This window comes from Aquarana catesbeiana, linkage group LG07 (assembly GCF_042186555.1).
Source record: "Aquarana catesbeiana isolate 2022-GZ linkage group LG07, ASM4218655v1, whole genome shotgun sequence".
NCBI lineage: Eukaryota > Metazoa > Chordata > Amphibia > Anura > Ranidae > Aquarana > Aquarana catesbeiana.
In genome coordinates, this window is record NC_133330.1 from 236,268,595 (window position 1) to 236,295,358 (window position 26,764).

The following is a 26,764-nucleotide window of genomic DNA, read 5'->3' on the forward strand; positions in this document are numbered from 1 at the left end:
AAGATGGGGACCCCCAGAGGTGGACTTCTTCGCATCAAGGGACAACGCAAAAAAACCCTGTGTGGGGGTTTTTTTTTTTTTTTTTTTTCCTCACTAAACCGGTGGGAAAACGCACTAGGGGTAGATGCGCTAATGCAATGCTGGCATTTCAAAAGCTGCTATGCCTTCCCGCCCCCAGTCTTGCTCCCGGCTGTACTGAGAAAATTTCAGGGAAACCTCTCTGATTTTGGTGGCACCACATTGGCCCAAAAGGGCTTTGTTCTCGATCCTCAAACAGTTAGCAGTAGAACCTCCTTGGTTCCTACCACTTTGGGAGGATCTCCTTTCACAGGGCCTGGTCCTCTGTCCCCAAGTACACCGTTGGAATTTAGCAGCCTGACTACTGAGGAAGGAATGTTAACCAAGGGATTAAGCCAGATCTACAAAAAGGTCTGGGTTCGCTTTAACGAGTGGTGCATAAGAAACTCCTTCAAGATGCAGAGCCCCATAGCAGTTTTGGAGTTTTTGCAGTGTGGGGCAGATAAAGGGTTAGGCATTTCTACACTTAAAAGCCAGGTATCAGCGCTGAGCACATATTTGGGAAAACCTCTGGCTACCGACCCTGGTTCAGAGCGCTAGCTAGACAAAGACCAGTTCAAGGTCCACCCTTCCCAAGTGGGACCTATCTCTGGTCTTGCAGGTCCTACCAGAGCCACCATTTGAGCCTTTAGAAAATTGTTCACTAAAGGATCTTTCAAGACAGTATTTTTGGTTGCAGTGACAACTGCCAGGAGGGTCAGCGAAATAGAGGCCTTATTTGTCAGGCCTCCTTTCTGTGTTTGTTTTTTCGGATGAGGTAGTTTTTAAAACCGATCTGGCATTTTTACCTAAAGTGGCCTCGAAGTTTTATAGCAGCCAGGAGATTTAGCCGCTTTCTGCCCTAATCCCTAATGGAAAAACTGAAGTCCGGCAGGGGGAAGTAAAAATTTATTGGCTGGCTCAGTGTTTCCTAAAGAAGGGGAGGAGCCAAGGTCTCTCATTGTGGCTGTCCTGAAAGACTACTGGAAAAGACATTACCGGTAAGCGTAACTTTAAACTTTTACATCACAGAAACCTGAGATTTTAACAGGGTGTGTATAGACTTTCTATATCCAATGCGTGTGTGGGGCCAATGTAAAAATATACCATACCTGGATATCATTCCTCACTATCTGCATATTGCTTTTAGTGTGATGGACAACCCCTAAGAATTCAGTGTTCCAGCTCAGTGGGCTGAGTTCAAAGTACACAGTCTGTATAGTATGTGTTTTTTAGTAGGTTTTTTTTTTTTAATATAGTGGACAGTGAGTAGAGTGGATTGTCTCTGTACTGTTGCCAGCATTGCAGATAATGGTTCCAACAGGCTTCTGAGTGTTTTTGCAATTCTATATGGATCAAAACCCAGCCAAAGTTGGGTGATATATTTTTTTTTTTTTTTTTTTTTTTTTTTCCACAAGTTATATTTTTATTCCTACCCTGTATTACTTCCAAGGATTTAGATTGTGATAAATTGGTAGTGTTTATTTTTCTAAACTTTGAATGTACATGGCTGCCTATAATTGTAAGTGATTGCTGATGAGATGAGTAGCCAACTGGCTTATTTTGGGAATCCAGCAGTGATTTCTTCCTGTTTGAGTATGACTCTCCTCCCTATCCCAAAAACGTTGTCAGTTGCGTGTGATGCACTATTGGGCTTCAGTGGGGGAAATGTAAAAAAAAAAAAAAAAAAAAAAAAAAGAGAAATGCCACAGTAAAATGATTACCGCCCAACTGAACCCTTGTATAAATGCTTCTTTGTGCACTTTAATAGTAAGTGTGCAAAGTCTTGGTATTCATGTCCAAGCCCCCTGGTATTCACAGCTAGATCCTTACATTGAGGAAGTGTTGGCTTTGCTGAGTGGAGGCCTCTAACCCTCACTTACAGGGGACATGTTGGACAGCAGCGGTGATGGCAGGTCCTGAAGCTTGCCATAGAGTGAGAAAACCTGATGAATAGGCAGAAATTCGATCAGTGGGTGGCCCTGTCCGCACAGCACCACTGTGCCCACAGCCTTCAACAGTGGGGTGTGTGGGTGGTGTGTTTTTAAAAAAAAAAAAAAAAAAAACCCATATGAAAAATTGTTGGACAAACAATGCCTGCACCTAATTAGATGCTGACACTCTTTGGGAATTCTGACAGCCGTCTGTAAGGATACAAAAGCAGGCAGAGGAGATTTTCTCCATCTGCATATTTTATTTCGTTCAATCCAAAGCAGACTCCTGCAACAAGTTTTTTGCAGATACCTGCTGCTGCAAAGCAATGACTGGCTGACTGGAACTGTGGCTTTTCTCTATCTGCACGACCAGCAAATTCCTGCATGTAGGGACAGATGATCGGTCCTGGACAATCTGTCTGCATTTAAGGACATTATCTGTCCAAAGCAGCTGGTGACCACTCTGTGTGTGGACAGCTGTGGCTCCTATCAGCCTATCATTGCTTTGAATGGACTGAGTGGCTGTTCGCATACGCCTGTGATTCCAGCTGCGGGATTTCATTACCTGGCCGTATTAAGTGTAAATGTGGCCTAAATACAGTGGGGGAGCAGCTCCATATTTGCAGGTTTTCTGCAGTATAAGAAATGCTGCTTATACCGCATAGCTGTTTTGGTATTGGTATTCAAGAGAATTGCCGGATTCATGTGACTGCTTATTCTGCAGTGGAAGGACAGCCTATGACCTTTGGGGTATTGTTACTCTGTGCATAGCGCTGTTATTAAATTGAAACATCAGCCTTTGCTTTCCTGCCAAAATAATAACAGAATATAGTTTAACTTTTGCTTCCAGTCCTGTGTAAATCCAGTAATTGGTCATAGAAGGTAGAATAAATTAGTGGGATGGCGACTGCAGTGTATCTCTGGGGGTGTCACAGGCATGAGATCATTGCTTTATCAGTCAGAAAATGGCTGGTTCATGCAACACTTGTGTCTGGATACCTTGAAGAGAATGACATTTTTGCCTATTAACCTGTTCTGCTGCAATTTTCTTCCAACCACTGATATTTGCCTTCACTCTAGATAGATATGTCTATCTCACGTTCAAGTGAACCTTTCACTTTGTTCTGAAGCTTTTAAAAAGAAAATCTCTTGGATGTGTTTAAACATGTCAAAAAAGCATGTTGGCACTATAGGCGCGTCGATTCATGCTTGTGTGACCTACAGTGTCCATAAGCTGGCCACTAACTGCTACTGATGACCTCAATTTCAATCTTTACTTAAAGTGGAGTTCCACCCACTTTTACAACTCTTCAGCATCCCTCACTAAACTGCGCACTGTAAACAAATTGGATATTTAAAATTTTTTTTTCTCAGCTCCTACTGTATATCTGCTGTATTCATTTTTCACTTCCTCCTCCCTGGCCGCGGCCCATCACATTTCCTGTTTGCAATGCCTTCTGGGAAGGGGCGGCAACTTCCTCTGACACTGCCGTTGCTATGGAAACCTGACCTGAAACCTATTACACTGCTTGCGCTGCACTGAGCATGTGCGAGATCTGCAAGGATGAGATCCAGGAAGAAATACAATCTGGCTTCAGATGCCCACACTTAAGATGGCCACGGCCAGGTGTAAGTTTATAAAATAACAAACTACTGCTATAAACTAACAAAACAGACCTTAGTTTACAGACTAACTTTACTAGAATACATTAAGCTTGTGTGTTTAAAGGGGTATTTTTTATTTAAAAAGTATCATTTCGGCCGGAACACCACTTTAAGATTGCTGTGACTTATCTAAACCCAAAAAATTTCCAGCAGTTGGAAATTCTTTGCTTGCTTGTTTTACCTTTTTGTAAAGATTCCACTAAAAGATGATGGATTCTTTCCCCTGCTGTGCAGCAGAAGAAAGGCTCAAAGTACCGCATATGCACCACTGTTGGCATTGGACAAGGATCATGGCAGGTCCAAGTGTTCTGTCGACTTTCATGAACACCTGGTCTTCTGAGATCTTCTAATTACACAGGTTGGAGTTCAGACATGTTTTGTCTTTGTACAGCTGCTTTACATGTGTACTGATGGGTCTAAAAAGAGAGGCTACATTGCTAAGGCAAAACTAAAAATATAGGTGAAAGAGACCCCTGAAAAAGTCACAGGAGGACCAAGCAGAGAAGATAGGGAAAAAGATTTATTGCACAGTTAGTTTACAAGGACACACAAACTAGATACCCAACGCCTAAACTCTATATTTAAAATAAAACAACGTCTGTGTAAAAGCAGCTGCGTCATGTCATATGGCAACCATACACCAAAATAGGATTAAATACCAAGTACAGGAGGTGGCGGTTAAGTAGGCATGTATGTCCAGGTGTCAAGCACCATCAGGACACGTGCATATCCAGCCGCCATTGGGCCCCCAACCTATAGAGCCAGTGCCACTGAGGAGGCTAGATTGATTGTAGGCAATTAGTGGTGTAGACTGAAGGGTGGCATAGCCATTGTCTGTCAATATTACAGCCTCAGACAAAACCATACTGACAGGGGTAGTTCAGTGGGAGGTGTAATGATGTGGACAGTGGGTAGAAGTTAGCAGAAAGTCAGAACCAGGATAGCTATGAAGTCATTACAGTCAGAGGAGCAATGGTCGGCTCACCCAACCATTAAACAGGAATCTCTGTTGGCTGGCAAGTGTCCCGGGTATCTCCGTGAGGATCCGTCTGTAGGACAGTCTCACGCTGCCCAGTTGCAGTCATCCGGGATGCTCAATTGCCAAGTAGAACTCCAAAGAGTATCACAGTGCAGGTCCGCCTGTTGCGCTGTAGTGTTATTGAGCCATCTAGATGTGCCGTCCTGGTTATTTAGACGAGTATGGCTCCCCACATGACTGACATGTTTCACCTAATCACATGGGTTTATCAAGGATGCTAACTTCTACTCCTGTACTTGGTATTTAATCCTATTTTGGTGTATATGGTGTATGCTTGCTGTATGACATGATGCAGCTGCTTTTTACACAGACAACTTTGTCTTATTTTAATATAGAGTCTACGTGTTGGTGGGTACATAGTTTTTGTGTCCTTGTAAACTGTGCAATAAATCTTTTTCCCAAATATAAGCTGCTTGGTCCTCCCGTGACTTCTTTTTCAGGGGTCTCTTTCACCTCTATTTTTAGTTTTGTCATAGCTTCAAGTCTCGGAGGCCGCAGTCTGCAATTTAGGGACGTTGTACCTCCAACACATAATTATCTGGTGGTACAGCACCTATATTATAAGTGAGTTGATGGTTTTCTTTTCTTTTGCAAGGCTTCATTGCTAATGCTGTTTCTTCAGCACACAGGAATTGACAAAAACGCTGCATTTCTGGCAAGATTAAACCGTTTTCTGTACTTGCTAAAAAAAAAAATGCAGCCTCCACATCTAAGGACTGGTAAGCTGAAATATATAACACAATCGGGTACCAGGCAACAATACATTTCAAGTAACTGGTGTGTTTTTTGGCTTTTTGTTCAAAAGTTTTTGGGCAAGAAAGGGGTCCTAAAAAATACATTTTGTAAACCCCCCCCCCAAATCACAGCTATATTGCAAAGTGTATTTTTTTCTCATAAACCAGATTTGTCTTGTAGTTAAAGTTTGGAGAGAGCCTGTCTGCGGTGATAGATAGCTGGTATGTACCAGGCCATTGTTTCAGCCCAGACAGTTATTTTTACCCAGACATGCCTTGTCAATGTGTATTAGCTGGAAAGATTATTTATCTTCCACTGTAATCACTATTTAGGTCATGCATTCATTATTGACATTGCCACTGAAAATTGTTCTCAAACTTTTATGAAAATTTTTTACGAAGTTACAAAAGTATTGCTACTAAAATAATTATGTAATTACAGTTATGTTCATAGTAAATGGTGGCAGTTGTGTTCCACTATTGAACAGTCAGGTTTCCCGGGGGTCAGCTCTAGCCCTCATGCTTTTAATATCTTTTAAAGAGTTTTTATGAATCCAGTCCGGTGTTTTTGAGGTACTGACCAATACCAGTTTTCAAAACGGCAATATAGGGACATGCCACACAAATGGGCATTGTACATTACAAAAGGAAAAATGTTTCTGTTAGGATTACTCTCCTCTTGTGATCAGTCGAACTCCAGATGTATTGAAAAGCAGACAATTTTTCAGATGTGTCACACAAATGGATGATGCTTACAAGCCAAAAGATGCGGTAAGAATCACACAAAGAGATGTACATCCCCCCCCCCCCCCCCCTCCTAATACCTATAATAATATAGGGATAACGCGTCTATTGGCTGAGGAAACACAGATAGCGTGCCTGGTACAAAATGGTACTTTATTTCGCTAATTAGTGTTTCCTGTACATTCTTGTTCTACCATATATGGTTAAGCCTAATCATCCTACAACTTACTATGGAGTTAGTTAAAGCAAACGATACAGCAAGTTAATACAACAATGTGCTCAGAAGTCATCTTAAGAAAAGTCTCAGGGTTATTGTTTTTCTAAGGCCCCTTTCACACTGGGGCGGTAGGGGGCATCGGCGGTAAAACAGCGCTATTTTTAGCGCTGTTTTACCGCGGTATTCGGCCGCTAGCAGTGTGGTTTTAACCCCCCGCTGGTGGCCGAAAAAGGGTTAAAACCCCTTGTATAGCACGGCTGTAGCAGCGGTATTGCCGCGGTATAGCCGCGCTCTCCCATTGATTTCAATATGCAGGAGCGGTGAATACACCGCTCCTTCCGCTCCAAAGATGCGGCTGACAGGAGATTTTTTTTCTTCTCCTGCCAGCGCACCGCTTCAGTGTGAAAGCCCTCGGGCTTTCACACTGAACAAACAGCGGAGGCTGTTTAGGGGTGGTATGCAGGCGCTATTTTTAGCGCAATAACGCCTGCAAACCGCCCCAGTGTGAAAGGGGCCTAATAGTTTTTCTAATAGTCACACAATAAACATTTAAAACTTTTCTAACAGTTTCAACATGGAATATACAAGCGGTACATTTTACTGTGCATGTAAAATGCCTCAATGACATTCGGAGAGGCCACAACATTGGAAAATAAAACCCAGTACCAAAGTTCAGGTAACATAGTGAAGGGGAAAAGGTAGGGGGAGGAACATGGTATGATGGTTTTGAGAATGTTCTGAAAATGTCTGAACTCATCGTCAAAGAGTTTCCGGAGACACTAAGGGGGTAAAAAATCACTGAATTATTAGGGTACGGAAACCTGTTGAGTCACTATCGGCCCTCCAGCAGGTCCATATAGTACAGACTTTTTCAGGGTCGGAGCTGTCTTCAGCTGCTAGCATGTTCATTTCCATGATGTGATTGAGTACCTGGGCCCACTCAAAGGGGGAGAAGAGAAGTACATTTCCAGTGGTGGGAATTGGCAACCTGGGCCGCCAACAGTGTCTCGGGATGCCTCCCTTTATGCTATCCATCTAACGCTAAACTGGTGCTAAAGTGTGAGAACCTACATAATTTTACCTTTTTTTAAAGTGGTTGTAAACCTCAGACATGAAGAATTGAACAAAACATATCCCACTATAGTGTGTACTAACCTGAATCCAAAGCACCAAGTCTGATTCCTTTCTAATCTATCTGCATGACTCGCTCCTAATAGTTTATGCCTACCCCACCGCCTCCCAGGAGATATAGCCCCAGCACAAAGCAGATGACTCATAGGCTCAGTTTCTCTAAGACCCCTTTCACACTGGGGCGTTTTTCAGGCGCTTTAGCGTTAAAAAAAGCGCCTGAAAGAAGCTGCAATCCCAATGTGAAAGCCCGAGCCCTTTCACACTGCCAGTGCCCGAAAAACACTGGTAAAGTGCCGCTTAAGACCCCTTTCACACTGGGGTGTTTTTCGGGCGCTGACAGTGTGAAGGGGCTCGGGCCATCGGCGCACCCAGCCCGGTGGCAAAAACACAAAAGCGCTGCAAAGAAGCTGCTTGCAGGACTTTTTTTTTGATGCCCAGCCAGCGCAGCGCCCCAGTGTGAAAGCACTCGGGCTTTCACATTGGGATTGCAGATGAGGCTTCTTTCAAGCGCTTTTTTAACGCTAAAGCGCCTGAAAAACGCCCCTGTGTGAAAGGGGTCTAAGCCTGTGAAGAAGGGGTATGTCATTTTTCTCCTATTAGCTCTCAGATTACTCAGTTCTGCTGTGTGGGTGTGGTCAGATCTCTGTCCCCCTGCTTTCTGCTGCTGAGAAAAATCCTTTCATCCTTGTGTTGTAGAAGGATGTTTCAGGACAGATGGCTGTAGATAAACGGGTACAACTTATGTAGGAGGATTTGTTTCATCTGTGTATCACCTGAGACTAGTCATATGGTTATAAATTGGTATTTTCTCACTTTTTAGGACTCGTCACAGACCCTGGAGTGTGCTGTTAATCAGGCTTTGGAAACCATAAACCCTGAAGAGAGAGAGGAAATGAAAGTATCTGGTAAATACTAACAATAGGTGTATTTTATATCATTTATTGTAGTTTACTGTATTTATATTGGTTGAATGGTGTTGGCTTAATACCTAGCTGCATTTACCTAAATGGAATGGACTATAGCTAGAATTGTTTCACTAGAAAGTACTGGCCTTCCTATAGCCATTATGTTTTCAGGAATATTAATAACTTTAACATCAAGTCTTGTTTCACCAGCCAATGAGAATAAATGTAAACTGCATGGCAATCCCCTGTTGGCTGTAAAACTGTTAAATGCGTAGGACTAACGGAAATTTGTCATAAATGTGAAATAAAATAGTAGGTTTAGCAAAGGGTACAATATAGTTGGTGCCATAACTGTAGTATTTATAATTGTATGCTGAAAAATTTTATATACACATACTGAAATGTTACCATTGTTTGGCTTCACACATGTCTAGAATACTCAACTTCGGTTCACTAAAAGGCTATGAGCACTAGTCCATTTTTTTTTTTTTTTTTTTTTTCCTGTAGCAAAACTCGTGCATGGTAAAAAATACAATGAACCTTTTGGAAATGTGCAAAATAGTGTTGCCAGTTCAACAGCTCATCACATCTATGGTCACATAGGAGATAAACATAAAATACCATGAGCAAAAGGAGGACAAATAAAAAAAGAGTGCATTGATATGTTCAGGTCCATAAGGTAGAATGATTGGGGGATAAGTAAGAGCTACAGTATTCTGAAACACGCTGCTTAGAGTGTAGATGGAAAATGCCCTCATGGGTTTTTGCATGCAGAATATTATCAAACCACCTATTCTAAAGCTATAATATTGAGGGTATACAATATAACGATGCTGAAAATTAACCATGTGACCATGTCAGCCAGGCTCAAGCCTGGTGGCCTGATGAGATAGGATATGTAAAAAGAGTAAGGGGGGGGCGTAGAGGAGGAGAGGGGTGACGGACCAGGAGAACAAATGAGGGTAAGGAGTAAGAAGGGTGGGGGGGGCAAGCAGATATTGGATCAATAGGAGTATAGAATCAAATCTGGTAGGTCGTATGTAGGTGACCCAAGGCTGCCAGATCCTAAGGAATTTATCGTGAGTGTCTGAAAGTATGGACGTCAGCTTTTAATTTACCGTAATGTCGTTCATAGCATAAGTATGGGTGTCTTCCAGGCTCTTGCTATAGTCAGTTTAGTTGCAGTGAACAGAGCCAGCTGGTGTTCCTGACGATGTAGTCCTATAATTGGTTTACGTAGGAGAGCCTCATAAGGGTCCCTCTTCAGATTGGTATGACATAAGGTGCGGAGAAGGGCATAGGCTCTGACCCATAATCTGCATGCTCTTGGACAGGTTCACCAGATGTGACATGGTACCTTCTTGAGAGCATCCCCGGAAGCAACGAGGAGAATAAGTTGTAATAAAAAGAGCCAATCTAGCTGGGGTATAATGCCATCTGTATAGTATTTTATATGCTTTCTCCAAAATGAGAGCGTTTTTGGAGCATTTGGACAGAGCGATAGTCATGACCTGCCAGTCCTCTCGATCCAGCTCCCTCCCACTGGAGGTGGTAAGGTTTGATCTGTGGTTTTTTTTTTTTTTTTTTTTTTTTTTTTTTTTTTTTTTTTTTTTTTAGGAAATGATTGCTGTGTAGACTAAAGAAATTGAGGCCGGGATCTACAAAGGCTTTCAAAAGGGCTCAAGATGTATGGAGTAGGTCAGGACTTGATGAGCTGTTGTAGAAAGTGGCGAAGCTGTAGATAGCTATAATGTTCACGGAGTGGAATATCGTGTGAGGAATGTAGCACATCCAAATGCAATTATCCTAGTGGGGGTGAATAAAGAATGGATATCGACAAAACCATTATTAGTCCACCAAGAGAACTGTTGTGGGTTATCACGGCCCGGTGGAGACAAAGGGCAATGGAGGAGGCAAAGTCAGGGAAGATGAGGAGAAATCGGGGCCACCAGGTATTTAATTGAGTCCCACAAGCGGAGGTAATGTGACAGGCAAGGCCCAAGCGTGTCAGGACGGTGTTTGTGAGGGAGCCAGGGCAGGGAGGCATCCGGAATCGGATAAGAGTCAACTAAATCCATTGTGGCCCATAACGGCATTTGATGTTGCTTATGGAGGTGAGATAATGGGGCTATGTTTGCTGTATAGTAGGCTTGGAGATTGGGAACCGAGAGGCAACCGTTGATCTTACGGGCGTATAGAACCTGTTTGTTTCTGGGTCTGGTGGAACCCCAGACAAATTTCAGGATTTTACGTTAATGAATGCTCAGAATATGTCTAGGAACCGGGACCGGCAAGACGCGAAAAAGGTACAGCAGTTTTGGGATATAAGTCATGCAGACTGCCACAATCCTGCTGAACCTGGATAACGGGAGATGGGACCAGGGGGACAGCATATCCAATAGCTTCCTAAATGGGGGGGGGGGGGGGGTTTAAAAGTGCCCCACTAGAGGTCGAAAGCCTCAGCAAAAACTACGGTAAAGTGCCGCTAAAAATAGGGTTACTGTTACAGGGTACTATTCAGGACATGGAAGTTACCATCCTGACATACTATGCCCCAAATATAAATCCAGAGCCCTTTCTGACCCATGTTTGCTCTTTGTTGAAAGCCCACCGGAAGGGTATTCTCCTTCTGGCAGGAGACTCCATTGTGACTCTGAACCCTGCGCTTGACAAATATCCCTCGCAACGCAAAGCACCTTCTCCGGATGATAAAGTTTACACTCCCTGCAAAGTCATGACCTGGTGGACATCTGGAGAGAGCTCCATCACCTGGGCAGGGACTACACATTACTCTCATCCCCATCATTCCCACTCCCGAATTGATCAGATTTGTGTCCAGGAAACACCTTCCCGTAATTGTATCAGCCTCTATATCAGCCACCCCCCGCCGCTCTAGTGGACGAAAAAGGGTTAAAAGCGCCGGTGGTTCGGCGGTGCTGCCCATTGGTTTCCATGGGCAGGGGAGCTTTAAACAGCGCCGCAAAGATGCGGCTTGCAACACTTTTTTTACCGTCCTGCCAGCGCACCGCTCCAGTGTGAAAGGAGAGGCTCTTTCAAGGTGCTTTTGCAGGCACTATTTTTAGCGTTAAAGCGCCTCGGTGTGAAAGTAGGAAAAGGAAGAGAACATTTGGGACTTTATATGAGGCACACTACTAGGCATGATGAACCAATCATTGTAAACATTGTTTAATTGATACAAAAGGCATACATATATAACATAGTAAAATAGCATATTAAATAAGTTGGTCTCAATAGATATCATCTAAACAATTAGTGAGTTATACATAACTATCGCATCATGATATTCATAGTAATGGACCTTGGGTATGTAGACCAGATTGTAATAACATATAGGCATAATAAACAATGATGGATAGGTTCACAATCGTAGCCTATATTCAGATAAATTGGTGACACATGAATACTGTGACATTGCATCATGGAAAAGCTCTATGCGTTTCGTGGTTCCAATATCACTCATCAGGAGCAGATGCAGGATTTGGAAATATCTATAATATCTGTAAGTAAAATGCCAAAATGATATAGTAAGAATATAAAACATAGAAAGAAGAGGGGGACCATAAGATCACAAACACTCTTACCTACTTGTAGTATATGGATAAAATTGTAGATAACAACAATGATGGAAAGTACTATAGATGACATTGTCCCCGGGAGCTGAGGCGGTGACACCTAGGTACGGCGGCGGCACCAACAGCCAAAGGAATGCATAAAAATAAGATCTCCAGTATTTGATCTGTGGTATGTATATTTATTACTATAAAACGGTCATACTGTAAATCCCAAGAATATCTGTAAAAATAGGTAAATTGACAATGAACCAACTATACAACTGAAGAAAGGAGCCCACACCCATATGTGCATATTGGGAATATCAACACTTATTCTCTCTCTCACTTGATATTCCCAATATGCACCCATGGGTGTGGGCTCCTTTCTTCAGTTTATCAGCTGTATGGTTAGTTCATTGTCAATTTACCTATTTTTACAGATATTCTTGGGAACTATTTACATTATGACTGTTTTATAGTACTAAATATACGTACCACAGCTGAAATACTGGAGATCTTATCTTTATGCATTCCTTTGGCCGTTGGTGGTGCCGCCGCTGTACCTAGGTGTGACCGCCTCAGCTCCCGGGGATGACATCTATAGTACTTTCCATCATTGTTATCATCTACAATTTTACCCATATACTACAAGTAGGTAAGAGTGTTTGGGATCTTATGTTCCCCCTCTTCTTTCTATGTTTTATATTCTTTTTCTTACTATATTATTTTGGCATTGTACTTTTTATTATAGATATTTCCAAATCCCGCATCTGCTCCTGATGAGTGGTATTGTAACCATGAAACGCGTAGAGCTTTCCCATGATGCAATGTCACCAATTTATTGGAATATAGTCTACGATTATGAACCTATCTTTTTTTTTTTTTTTTTTTTTTTTTTTTTTATTATGCCTATTTGTTACAATCTGGTCTACATACCCAAGGTCCATTACTATGTATATCATGATGTGATAATTATGTATAACTCACCAATTGTTTATCTGTTGAGATCAACTTATTTAATATGCTATTTTACTATGTTATGTGTATGTATGCCTTTTGTATCAATTTAACAATGTTTACAATGATTTGGTTCATCATGCCTAGTAGTGTGCCTCATATATAAAGTCCCAAATGTTCTCTTCCTTTTCTAAATTAATAGGGATGGAGGCAAGTCTCAGTTATTGCCTCACACAAAGCCCAAACCTTACATCTTGTTCTCAGTGTGAAAGTAGCCTTAGAGTATTCAAGTAAAATAAGACCTATACATAGCTGTACAAGGAGGTCCCTCATTCTCCCGGGGCTGCCATCTCCAAACTGTGCCTCCCAGGGAGAGCAAGCGACCTAAGAAACCAGCACAACAAATGCAGGCCATTAAATCAATAATTGCAAAGTGTAAAACAAACATGAGCCAAAAGTCTCTAACAGATTAAACTGGGATGGAAGACATCTATTTGATCAAATACACCACCGGTTGACGACTGGGGGTCACTGTCATCCAACCCTTATATAAAAAGAATTGTGGGCCGCCCATAAGGGGCAGCCAACCTATATTAAGTGAACAGTCTCTTCCAAGTACCTACCCCCACCCGCCACACAGTAATCAAGAAACTTCTGAAGCGACTAGGGCAACAGGTGACTAGGTGATAGAAAAAGGCAACAATAATACCCAAAACTAGGAACCTCAGGACATTGAGTATCGTAGGTCACTGTTCCCAAGGCCGCCATCTCACAGGGGGGCGGCCCTTAATTGGGCAGCAATCCAGTCCAAAATTCGGAGTAAGGGGTCATATGGGTAGAGGACAAACACCTGAGAGTTCAGTTCAGTTCAATTCCATGAAAGTACAGGAACAGTGGGGTGGATGGCATCAGGCACCACACATATGAGCGCAGCAAAGGACGGTGTCAAATGCACCCATTCAGCCCCTGGAGATCACCGGGGTAGTAGCAATGTATGGAAATCGGAAAGAAGAGGCCACTACCGTCAGCCCACAGGGACCTTTGTAAAACACTGGGCCTGGAGATCTCGCAGGGCCTGAGGGTTGGGTTGAGACTTTTGTGAAGGTTGAGAGAGTGGGATCTTGGCCGGGAGGCTGTAGACGCTGTGTCCTCTTGGGATGAAGGCAGGTCGAACTGTAACTCCTGAAAAAGACGTTTCAGATCAGATGGAGAGGAGACATGGAACTGTCAGCCCTGGTGGGAGAACGAGAGTTTTAAGGGAAATCCCCCATCTGTATTTGATCCCTTGTGACTGCAGGATTCGGAGATAGGGTTTCAGGCTCTGGCACCTTATGATGGTGACTGGTGAGAGGTCTGTAAACAGCTGGAGAGGGTTTCCTTGGAAGGAGAGGTCTTGTTGTTCCCTAGCAGACTGCAGCAGTCTCTCCTTAGTGCGGTAGTAGTGTAGTTTGATAATTCTGTCCCAAGGCGGGCCCTCCGATGGTTTGGGGGCAAGTGAATACTTACCAGTCATCGGTGAATACTCATCAGTCAAATTCCAACCTTTCTAGAGGAATCTCGGGCGCCAATCGCTGAAAGAAAGCAGTTGCTGTGCCCTGTGGGTCAGTGACGACTTCAGGGATACCCCGGATGCAAAGGTTATCCCTACGGGCCCATTCTCTCTGCATTTTCAAGGTTATATCGCATGACGTCCGGTTCTGCAGACAATTTATCTACTTCCTCCTCATGGCCCTCTAGCACAGTAGTAGCCAGATCCATGTGGTGGTCCAACTGATTTGTGCAGTGGCCCATCTCTTTTTAAGGCCCTTCACTATATCAGAGGAGAGCTTGCGGGAGACAGTGGTAATTCCATCCCGCACAATAGAACGGAACTTGGCCAGCATAGTCAGTTTGTATTGGGCTTACCAAGTCCGTAGGGAACTGATGGAGGCTGTCAGTGGGCAAAGCTAGAGCTGCTGCAGAGAGCTGTGTGACCTTGGGCTCCGGAGGTTCGGGCTTCATCTTGCCTTTTCCCTTGTGTGCTTCTGGGGAGGCCTTAGAGCTCTTGTGGTCATTCCGTTGCTGCTTGGACGAGCGGTACATAACCGCCGGGTGCCCAGGGTGTTCCGGAGCTGCGGGCGGTAGGAAAGAAGTGCCGGGATGCAGGCTGTGCGAGCGTGTATGTTCTGACAGCGCAGAGCTAGTAGATATGGGCTTTCGGCCAGGAGAGCCATTGTGCCGCATTAAATCTGCGTTAAAGAACTTGTGTTAACTTTGAAAAAAAATGTGGGACACATTTAATCCCTTGCGCACAGCAATAAAAAAAAATCTTTTAAACCCAGACCAAAGAAGTGCTTGGCAGTAAACCTTCCACATGTCGGGCAGCCACCCCGTCCACTAGAGCTGCACGATTCTACCTAAAATGAGAATCACGATTTTTTTTTTTTTTTTGCTTGGAAGATAGATCACGATTCTCGCGGCATAACATCCTCTTTCACATTAAAACAAGAAATTTGGGCTAGCTTTGCTGTTCTTCCCTTTTTTTTTTTTTTTTTTTTCCCCAAAAAATTGCATTTGAAAGACCTGGACAAATACAGTGAGACATAAAATATTGCAGCAATTGACATTTTATTATAACTTAAGTGTCAAAAGACTAAGGCCCCTTTCACACGATCGGACCGTTCAGGTCCGCCTGTCAGTTTTGACGGGCGGACCGTTCAGGTCCGCCTGTCAGTTTTGACGGGCGGACCGTTCAGGTCCGCCTGTCAGTTTTGACGGGCGGACCGTTCAGGTCCGCCTGTCAGTTTTGACGGGCGGACCTGAACGGGCGCTCCATGTTAGTCTGTGGAGCGTCGGATGTCAGCGGAGACATGTCCGCTGACATCCGACCCCGTCCGATCCGCTAAAAGCAGACAGATGGCCCTACGTCCAGGTCCGTCGCTATCGGATGAGATCTGATGAAAATGAACATGCTGTCCGTTTTCATCCGATCCCTCCATAGGCGGCAGTGGCGCCTGACAAGCCCCTCCCCGCTCAGTGAGCAGAGAGACCTGTCATCCGCCGGCTCAGCGGAGATCAACGGACAGATCTCCCGCTGAGCCAGCGGACTCAGTTTCTATGCCTCGTGTGAAAGGGGCCTTAGACTTTAAGTGGTTAAACTTCCTGCATTTTACATGTTGTTTAAAAACTTGGCAGACTGCCTGGATTTTTTTTTTTTTTTTTTTAACACAGAAGTTTTATCCCTTTTGATCTAAGAAGGAAGTTAGGAGTTGCCATGTTTCATTAAAAAATTGTCAGACTGCCCATGTTTTCTTTTGACAGTTGAGTGAGCAGATAAGTCTCTCAACTTGTTATATGAAAGAATCCGCAAACTCTGCAATAGAGATCGTCAGGGGGTTTGAATCGAGATCACAATTTTTTTTATTTTTTTTTTTAACGATTGTGCGGCTCTACCGTCCACTAGCAGAGAACAGCCTGACAAATTTGACCAAGAAAAATCGTCAGCAACCCCGTCCTCTGACTCCGACAGGCTTATGTTTAGACTCAGTGGATGAAGAGGAAGACCCTCAAAGGTTACTCTTCCCAACAGAGTAACTACTGAGGGCAATCAAGGATACACTAGGAATAAAAACAAAAGCCAGAGCTGTCACTACACGACAAACTGTATAAAAGCCTAGGTCATTCCCTGTACACCAAACCTTAAAATATTAAAAAGGAATAGGAAGAACCCGAGAAAACACTTTTTTTTACATCTTCAGCAATAAAACGCAGGTACCCATTTGCTAAAGACATGCAATTCTGGGCTAAATGCCCTAAGGTAGACTCATCACTGTCAAGCATAGCAAACAAGTCGGACCCCTCGTTTTGAAGACTCCGGCACGCTAAAAGATCCCATGGATAAAAAAAACTGAATCGTTACCAAAAGGCATGGGAAGCAGGGGCAGCAAACCTCAATCCCACTATTGCATCCATATGCACAGCAAGAACCTTGCTGCTTTGGCTAAACCAACTGCAATAACTCCTAGGAGACACTCCCAGAGAACAGATACTAAAAACCATGCCCACTCTGACGCAGGCAGTGGCCTTCGTAGCAGACGCATCAGCCGAGGCCGTTAAAATTACAGCAAGGGCAATAGCCTTGATCAATTCAGCCAGGAGGGCACTATGGCTTAAAGAGTGGACAGGGGACGCTGCCTCCAAAAACATATTATGTGGTATCCCTTTCACAGGCGACGCTCTTTTTGGAACAGGTACTAGACAGGTTAGCAGACAGAAAAAAGGGGTTCCCGCAGGCAAAGAAAAAACAAAGCAAAATGCCTTTTTGTCAGCAGAAAAAAGTTACAAGCAAAGTGAAAACAGTAAGAGATGGTCCTTTCAAAGGAGGAAGAATGGGGAAAACTTCAGCCTTAAGCCTCCCAGGGGCAACTCCAAATAACAGTGACACCCAGCAGATGGGAGGCAGACTCTCTCGGCATTCATAGACAAGTGGCGAGAAGTCACCTCGAACGAACAAGTTTGTCCTCCACGCGGTAGAACGAAGGTATTCCATAAAATTTTCAAACACCCCAACAACCAGATACTTGATGACGGCACTCCGAAGAGCGAAAGCAGAGGGATTCCTGCCATCACTAGAAAACCTAACACAACGTCTTAACGTCTTCATCTGTTAAAAAAAAAAAAAAAAAAATCAGTGGTTCCACAAGACAAAATAGACAAGGGGTTTTACTTGCACATATTTACCAGGAAAAAACTCTCTGGGAAGTACAGGCTCATTTTGAACCTAAAACCCCTCAAATTTCGAATGGAATCCATCTACTCAGTAAGGAACCTACTACCGCCAGGGGCTTTTATGGCCACAGTAGGCTTGCAGAATGGCTACCTGCACATACCAATAAACGGAGACCACCACAAGTTTCTAAGATTGCAATACAGGGTCCAAAGTCTACCCTGCATTTCCAGTACACTTCCTTGCCCTTTGGAGTTTTGTCAGCACCCAGAATATTCACCAAAATACAGGCAGAGGCACTAAAAGGCTTAAGACTAGAAGGCATAGGAGTCGTACCATATCTGGACCACCTCCTCCCCTTTTTCACCAGCACAAGAGAACTTGGCAGCCAACCTCCAGTCAGGTCTCAACTATTTAAAGGAATTAGGGTGGATAATAAACAAAAGTCCAGCCTAATTCCCAGTAAACTACCTCGGGCAGTGATGGCCAACCTTGGCAACTCAGATGTTTTGGAACTACGTTTCCCATGATGCTCAACTACACTGCAGGGTGCATGAGCATCATGGGAAATGTAGTTCCAAAACATCTGGGGTGCCAAGGTTCGCCATCACTGACCTAGGGTATGTGCTAGACGCAAGAGAAACAAAGATCCTTCTACCACAGGACAAGGTAGCAAAACTAACGAACGTTATTGAGACCTTATGTCTCCCCAATGCAGTTACCATCAGGAAGAGCATGATGGTGCTGGGCCTCATGACCTCCTCCATACCGGCCATCGCGTGGGTACAACTGCATGCGAGACCGCTACAGAACTTCATTCTGGCTCAGTGGGACAGGAACCCACGCTCCATGGAGTCCTGGGTCACAATCCCACAAGAGATCAAATCGTCACTGCAATGGTGGCTCAAACCACACACATACAGCCAGGGACGCATATGGACACAAACTAATGTGATCCGCATAACTACAGATGCCAGCACCACAGGCTGGGGAGCACACTTAGCAGAACACCTGGCCCAAGGCTCCTGGAACCAGGGCTGGTTTCTTGCCTCATCTTAGTATCAAAAGAAGTGATTTCGGGCAATAGTCTAATGTGTAGAATGTGAAATGGGTCCTAATGGTGTATGTGCAGTGCACTAGGGGTAAAACAATCAGGTGCACTGTGTGATATATGAACACTCACTATAGGGACATAATATTCTCACATACAGCAAATGCTAGAAATCATCACAAAATAAAAGAATTAAAAGTAAAATGTGTGCAAAAAAAAAAAATCACTAAATTGTATATATCTCTCTCTATCACTGCATAAAAAGTCTCGTGTGTGTGTGTGGAATAGATGATTGAAGGTGACTGGCTATTGAATAGATGATTGAAGGTGACTGACTATTGAGTGACTGGCTAGTGATGTGATTAGGTTAAATAACCCATAAAGATTCCATATAGTGACTTCTAAGTGTGGTCTCTCAGAACTCTCTCCTTCAAGCTGGTAAATATTGGCATTAAGGATAACGTATATAAAGATGTGGTTGCTGATGAGTTCTGTCAGTGAAGCCCGTGAGTCTCTCTTGAATTCCTCCATCGATATCTCCTAAAAAATGCTCCAATGTTGCCACCCCAGTGGCGGGGGAGAAAGGGGGGGGGGGGGGGGGGAAGAGACCTCCACTAGTGTGATAACGTTTAAACAATAGGGGGATGTTTATTAAGTGTCTAAAATTGGACTCTTACATAGGTGACAGATAAAAAGGCAGAGTGAATAAAATGACAGTCTGGCGTTCTCAGCACCCTCTCACTTGTCTTGCTGATGTGCGTATCGTTCCGGCCACTCCCTACGCGTTATGGCACGATCACGTGTCTTCATCTGGGGACAGATGACCACACTTAGAAGTCACTATAGAATCTTTATGGGTTATTTAACCTAATCACATCACTAGCCAGTCACCTAATAGAAGACCTTCAGTCATCTTATTCCACACACGAGACTTTTTATGCAGTATTGGATGTGTTATATGGACTATAATTTTTCCATTATTCATATATACATATACATATATATATATATATATATATATATTCTTTTTCTCCTGTAGATCTTTCTTTGCTATAACCCTTCACTGTTGCTTCATTATCACAATTTTTAGTGATATATTTTTTTTTTTTTTTGCACACATTTTACTTTCAATTCTTTTATTTTGTGATTTCTAGCATTTGCTGTATGTGAGACTATTATGTCCCTATAGTGAGTGTTCATATATCACACAGTGCACCTGATTGTTTTACCCCTAGTGCACTGCACATGCACTATTAGGACCCATTTCACTTTCTACACATTAGATTATTGCGCAAAATCACTTCTTTTGATACTAATACTATATTGTATTGTTGTGAACACTTAGATTTTGCTGCAATCAATTACAATCATTGTTTTACACTATATTATCCTTTTAGCACGAAGGACACTTTACCATTGATCTCTTGCCTCATCTAACGTGAGAGAGATGGAGGCAGTAAATCTAGCGCTGAAATTCTTCAAAATGCAGATCGGACAGACGTATCCAGATAACGTAACAACCGTAGCATACATAAACGGACAGGGGGGAACCAGATCCCCCTCAACTCATGTCTACAGCAGAGACAATCCTGAAGTGAGCGGAAGCAAACTTAGTCAATATCCGGCTTACACCTGAGAGGGTCAGAGAATATCCTAGCTGCTTACCTAAGCAGAAACAAGGTACGGCACATGGAATAGGCCCTAGAACAAGCAACCTTTGATTGGATAGGTCAGATCTGGGGGACACCTTAGGTAGACCTATTCGCGTCAAGACACAACAAGGTCCCGAGATTGTTCTCCCTCTCCCCAGGGGACGGGTGCATGGCAGTGAACGCCCTGGCACAAGACTGGTCATTCCCACTAGGGTATACATTCCCCTTAATGATCCTAATCCCCAGGGTCATCCAAAAACTCAAGAAGGCCGGTTATCCTGGTGGCCCCCTACTGGCCGCAAAGAGCATGGTTCAGCCATTTAATTAATATGAGGTGGTGCGGTTGGCTGCTCATATATTACCATACAAACCAGAGCTACTAACGCAGGGACCAATCCGGCACCCGAACATCAAAATCCTAAAGCTTTCAGCCTGAAAGGATAATGTTACGAAACAAAGGCCTGTCAAAGTGGTGAATACCATCTTAATCAGTAGAAAGAAAGTCACACAGGCAATATACGAAAAGGTTAAAAAAAAAAGTAGCTTGGTGCTGGGAAAAAGGAGGGTGTGGGGAAAGATTTATTCCGACCATCTTGGACTCGCTACAAGAGGGCGCAAATAGGAATATATCGCACAACACCTTAAAAGGTACAGGTTGCCACTCTATCCTCCTTCCTCGATGTAAGGCTAGCAGAAGACCCGCTCCATAAAGCGATTCCTCTTTTCGGTCAGGAAATCAAAGCCCGCATGGGCTAAGAAATTTTCCTTATTGGACCTATCAGCAGTATTGAAAGGGTCCCTCTCCACTCCTTTCAAGCCTATAGACGAATGCTCAGGTAAAACATTAACACTAAAAAACTGTGGTATTGGTCTCCCTGATATCGGAAAGAAGAGTCAGCAAGGTTTAGGCACTGGCAATCCTGGAACCATACTGTAGGATTCTGTTGTACACGATAGTCATCTTGCCTGAGCCGGCCTTTCTACCAAAAGTCAACATTCCACAGGTCTTAGAACATTATCAGAACCATCCCTCCCAGCTAACCTTTTATAGCAACAAAAGGGAAACGTATGACAAAATAGATGTCAGAAGAATTCTGATAGCCTTTCTAGGAAGGACCAAGGCTTGGCGAAAGACCTCATCTTTGTCCTATACTCAGGAAAAAATATAGGCTAGCAAGCTTCAAAGAGCTGTATAGGAGGATGGATCAAAATGGGCATCGCACTGGCATACCAGTCCCAGAACCTACATCCGCCGGAGGAAATCGCAGCCCACTCTACCAGAGCATGGGCCTCCTCCTTAGCAGAAAAACCTGGGGCTACACCGGAGCAGATCTGCAGGGCAGCAACATAGTCGAGATTTAAGACCTTTTTGTGAGGCACTATCACATCAACTGTCTGTCAGACCAAGATCAAACTTTCGGTAGGAAAATGCTCCAGGAGGTGGACAACCCCCCCCCCCCCTAAGTATCCCATGCTACCTCCTTTCGGATGCTGCCCTGGAAGACTACTTGAGAAAACAGAGTTGGGTACCTGGTAACTCCTTTCTTAGGAAGTTTACCAGGGCAGCACTCGTTCCCTCCCTAAGAAAGAAAAAGAAAACAATCGGATTTCAGTGGAAAAGCATGATTTCCATGATTAGCTCCTGTTCTGTGGGTACTATTTTATATTACTGAGGCATGCAGGTATGTGTAATCTTTTTATAATGGTGGACATTGAGGCTCCTCCTACAGGAAACAATCTCTCAGATGCTGCCCTGGAAGACTTCCAAGAAAAGGAGTTACCAGGTACCCAACTCTGTTTTTGTTAACTTAAAGTTTTCATGATGGGGAACCACTCTGGTTCCTGATCATCGGTGGGGACTGGAACTGTAGTGACCATCAGAATTGAGAGCCATGCAGTATGTCAGCTGGTGGCTCTCTCAGGGAAGATATCTCAGGGAAGATATGTTGTCTGTGGTTGGCCTCATGTATAGTAAGGAAAAAAAAGTTGCAAAAAGTCAGAAATTGAACAGAAAACATATCCGTGTCTGAGCTTGACCTTGTAATGTATTTTTAATTTGTCGTGTAATTGCAGCATACTTTGCATGTGCTGAAAGTCAGTTTTATAAGGAAATATGAGCCTTGCATTCTTAACAAAGCAGAATACTCTGTATAAATCACATGTTTTGACCTCTGTGGGTTTTTTTTTTGTTTTTCAGCAAAATTGTTTGTTTTGGATTCTGGTCTCTCATCAATTGGGCATGCTGTAGATATGGGTAAGTTGATATAAAGAAAATGGGTTAATTCGTTTTGAGCAGTTATCTACCTCTGTCTAAGCCTTTTTTTTATAGTTGATCATGTATGCATGATCATATAGAAGCCAATGGGCTCGAATTGTGGACAGCATTCTCTGATGGTAGTGTGCTCAGAGAGCTGGAAGCCTGACCTCATTTGAACTCAGTCTCTTTTTACACTAAAGCCTGTGGTGGTCAAGAGGAATGGAAATGGTGATGTAAACCACATTGAAAATAAACAGCTATTTTGGCAGATCATGTTGCTGGCTCCAGCACTAAAGACTCAGAGAACACCATAGCTTAGCAAACATATGTTGGTATTGTTGTACACAAGTTCAGATTCCATGAGAGTCTGCCAAAAAAAGGCTTGGAGGCCATCATATCCATTGTGTTTGTGATAAAACGGTGTGCTGGGTCTGATGTACTGGGAACAGAAGTTTAAATAGTTTCCTGTGAAATCCAATAGCATAAGGGATCAATAACATTTTGGCTAGCCATTTTATACAGTCTGTTTACTTGCATGTATATATTATGTAGATCAAGGCCACTATAGGCTGTATTAAAAACTGCATTTCTGTTTTACAATTTACTAAAAGTAGCTTGAATATATGACCTTATTTTTGTTAGATTTCTGGTAGTTTCAACAGTATTTCTCTGTATGGTCACTGATACCTTCGCAATACTAATTTTAACAATTTTTAAAGTGATTGTAAAGGATTTTTTAAAATGACAAACGTGTTTGCTATGGGAGCACTCGCACGGGCTCGATCCTGAGAAGGGCTCTGTCTGTCGATGCACGAAGCGCAACTCGGCCTCGCTTTCTCCTCACAGGCTGTGATTGACAGCAGCAGGCACCAATGGCTCCCACTACTGCCTCAATGTCAAGAGGAGAGAGTGACTGTTGTGGGGCACAGTGCTAGATTAAGATTGGGCTCAGGTAAGTATTTGAGGGGTAGCTGAACAGAGATGGGGTTTTTTTGTTGTTTTGTTTTTTGTTGTTTTTTTTTAGCCTTAGTGGTTGTAAAGGTAGATTAAATTTAAAAAAAAAAAATTTAACAAACATGTCTATACTTGCCTGCTCTGTGCAGTGGAATTGCTGCGAACCTCCTCTTTTTTCGGGTCCCCCCGAACCACACTGCTGCATCCCTTGACACAACGGGGCTTAGCCCCGCCCCTCCCTTGTCACTGGCTTTGACAGCACTGGGAGCCAGTGGCTCGAGGTGCCCTAGCGAAGCCAGGGAGACCCGGAAGTGAGGGGAGAGAAGAGCTGCAGACATCCACAGCACTGGATCGAATGAAGGCTCAGGTAAGTAAAAGGGGGCTGGGGGGGGGGAATGCTGACACCTAATTTCCATCAAAGTATGTAGTGAGAAAAATAACGGATAACCTCAAAGACCCTATAATAGAGTGAGCAGTACAGTCAAACACTAACAATAACATGCAAAGCCATTTACAATTCTGCCCCGAGCTACATCACCAATCTTATCTCCAAATATCACCCAAATCGTCCTCTCCGCTCCTCCCAAGACCTTCTGCTCTCTAGCTCCCTTGCCTCCTCCTCCCATGCTCATCTCTAGGACTTCTCCAGAGCCTCTCCCATCCTCTGGAACACACTACACCAATCTGTCCGGCTATCTTCTACTCGGTCCACTTTTAGGCGATCCCTGAAAACTCATCTCTTCAGGGAGGCTTATCCTGTCTCCAGCTAACAACCAAATCTTCCACTCCCCTAATCAGTTCAGTTCATCTTTCACAGTCCCTACCTTTGTTTCACCAGCCCCTCCCTCTTAGATTGTAAGCTTGCAGGAGCAGGGCTCCTCTAACCCTCTTGTGAATTGTACTGTTGGTGTAGTGTCTCCCTACATTGTGCAGTGCTGCGCAAACTGTTGGTGCTATATAAATCCTGTATAAAAATAGTCCTCAGTGCAAACTTTGAAGATTTTTTGAAGGAGAAATCGGAAAGGAAAAAGGGGAAAAACAATAGGCTAGGCAGTGGAATAATGTCCTTTACAGGATGCCTCAGACTTACAAGCTGACCGCTGTGCACTGTTTAATAGGGCAGTTATGTGGAAAATTAGGTTTTAAAGTGTTTGTAAGCCCCGGTTCACACAGGGGCGGCACGACTTGCAAGGTCGCCTCACCGAGGCGACCTGCACACGACTTCCACGGCAACTTGCAAAACGACTTCTGTATAGAAGTCTATGCAATTCGCCTGAAGTTGCCCCAGAAATGCTACAGGAACCTTTTTCTAAGTCGGAGCGACTTGCGTCGCTTCTATTAGAACGGTTCCGTAGTACAGAACGGGAGGCGACTTGTCAGGCGGCTAGGTCGCCTGACAAGTCGCCCCTGTGTGAACTGGCACTAACGGTTCGTTTGTTTTTTTTTTTAATTCAAAATAACAAACATATCCTACTTGCCTCCACTGTGCAGCTCGTTTTGCTCGTTTGGCCCTGAACCTGCTCTTTTGGGGTCCCCCGGCGGCTCCTCCCCGCATCAGATAACCCCCTAGGGCAGTGATGGCAAACCTTGGCACCCCAGATGTTTTGGAACTACTTTTCCCATGATGCTCAACTACACTACAGTGTAGTTGAGCATCATGGGAAATGTAGTTCCAAAACATCTGGGGTGCCAAGGTTCGCCATCACTGCTGTAGGGGAATCGCTTTCCCGAGGGGGTTACCTTGCGGGCGCTCTTCCGAGTCCAGCATTCAGCATCCATAGACATCGAATGTATGATTCAGCCCCGGCGCCCGCCTCATTGGATTTGATTGACAGCAGCGGGAGCCAATGGGCTGCGCTGCTATCAATCTAGCCAATCAAGAGGCGAGAGCCCCCTGCAGAGAGAAAGAGAGAGCGCATCCCCGGCGGGTCACGTTCCAGGGCTCAGGTAAGTAAAACGGGGGGGGGGGGGGGGGTGGCTGGTCACTGCCAGGTGTTTTTTCACCTTAATGCATAGGATGCATTAAGGTGAAAAAACACAAAGGTTTGCAACCCCTTTTTAATGTTAGTCCTCAAATGCATAACAAATGCATCTAAAACATGCACACATCATACATTCTAGGAAGTGAACAGTTGAAGGAATCCATGTTTTGAGAAGGATCTGGGTGTTCTGGTAGATCATAAACTGAATAATAGCATGCAGTGCCAAGCTGCAGTTTCTAAAGCTAGCAAAATACTTGTTATAAAAGGGTTTAGACTTCAGACTGAGAGAGATATTTGCCCCCTGTACTGGAATATGCAGTTAAATTTTTGGCAGCAGTTCACAAAAATGATATTTGAGATCTTGAGAGTGCAGAAGACAACAGCCAAATTGATGAAAGGCATGGAGGAGATCAGCTATGAGGAAAGATTGTCTGAACTGAATGTATTCTCTCTTAAAGAGAATACAGGGGGATAAAATCTGCATGTATAAATAAATTTGTGTCTCCCATATAGTGAACTTGGAGTAAAGTTGTTCACTTTTGGGTCATTACAGAGCACAAGGTCGCACTTTTAACATCTAGTGGAAAAGAGACTTAACCTTTACATACAGAAAGGCTTCTTCACAGTAAGAGCGGTAAAAATGTAGAATAGACTCCCTCAAGAACTGGTTCTGGCCAGCTCAGTAGATTTTTTTTTTTTTTTTTTTTAAACAAACAGCTGGATGCATTCCTAAACACACAAAATATAACTGGATACTAACAGAATTAATAACTCAAAGGGTAGTTGATCCAGGGAATATCTGATTGCCTCCTGGGGGATCATGAAGGCATTTTTACCCCACTGGAGCACATTGGATCATGCTTTATTGGGTTTGTCATTTTCTCTGAATCACTTGTGGGTATAGGATTGTGTACAGTATATGGAGGCTTTTGTATAAGTTTTTTTATGTGTGTTTATGGTGGGATGTTTGTGTGCGTGTTTTTTTTTTTTTTTTTTTTTTTTTCCCCTTCTTCCATTCTGACTAATTTTGTAACTATGTATATAGAGTACTGATGGGGTAGAGAACATAGGTGATAGATGGGAGTCTGAAGATGGGGATCGACTGTAGTGGTAGGGCTATTGTCGGGACCCTACCAGGGCTGTAGTATCACCGTTCTGTCACAGTTCTATCACATCTGATCACTTAGGAGGTTTATACACAGCTTCAG

The 26,764-nt window shown here is 43.6% G+C and overlaps 1 protein-coding gene across 1 annotated transcript in view; it reads left to right on the plus strand.

Annotated features, from left to right (window-relative positions):
• Window positions 1-26,764, plus strand: part of GCLM (glutamate-cysteine ligase modifier subunit) — a 51,190-nt gene that overhangs the window by 13,402 nt on the left and 11,024 nt on the right. Inside the window, exons 3-4 of the mRNA XM_073593115.1 lie at window positions 8,342-8,426; window positions 22,561-22,617. Coding sequence (XP_073449216.1) covers window positions 8,342-8,426; window positions 22,561-22,617 — 142 coding nt within the window. The remainder of the gene's footprint in view (window positions 1-8,341; window positions 8,427-22,560; window positions 22,618-26,764) is intronic.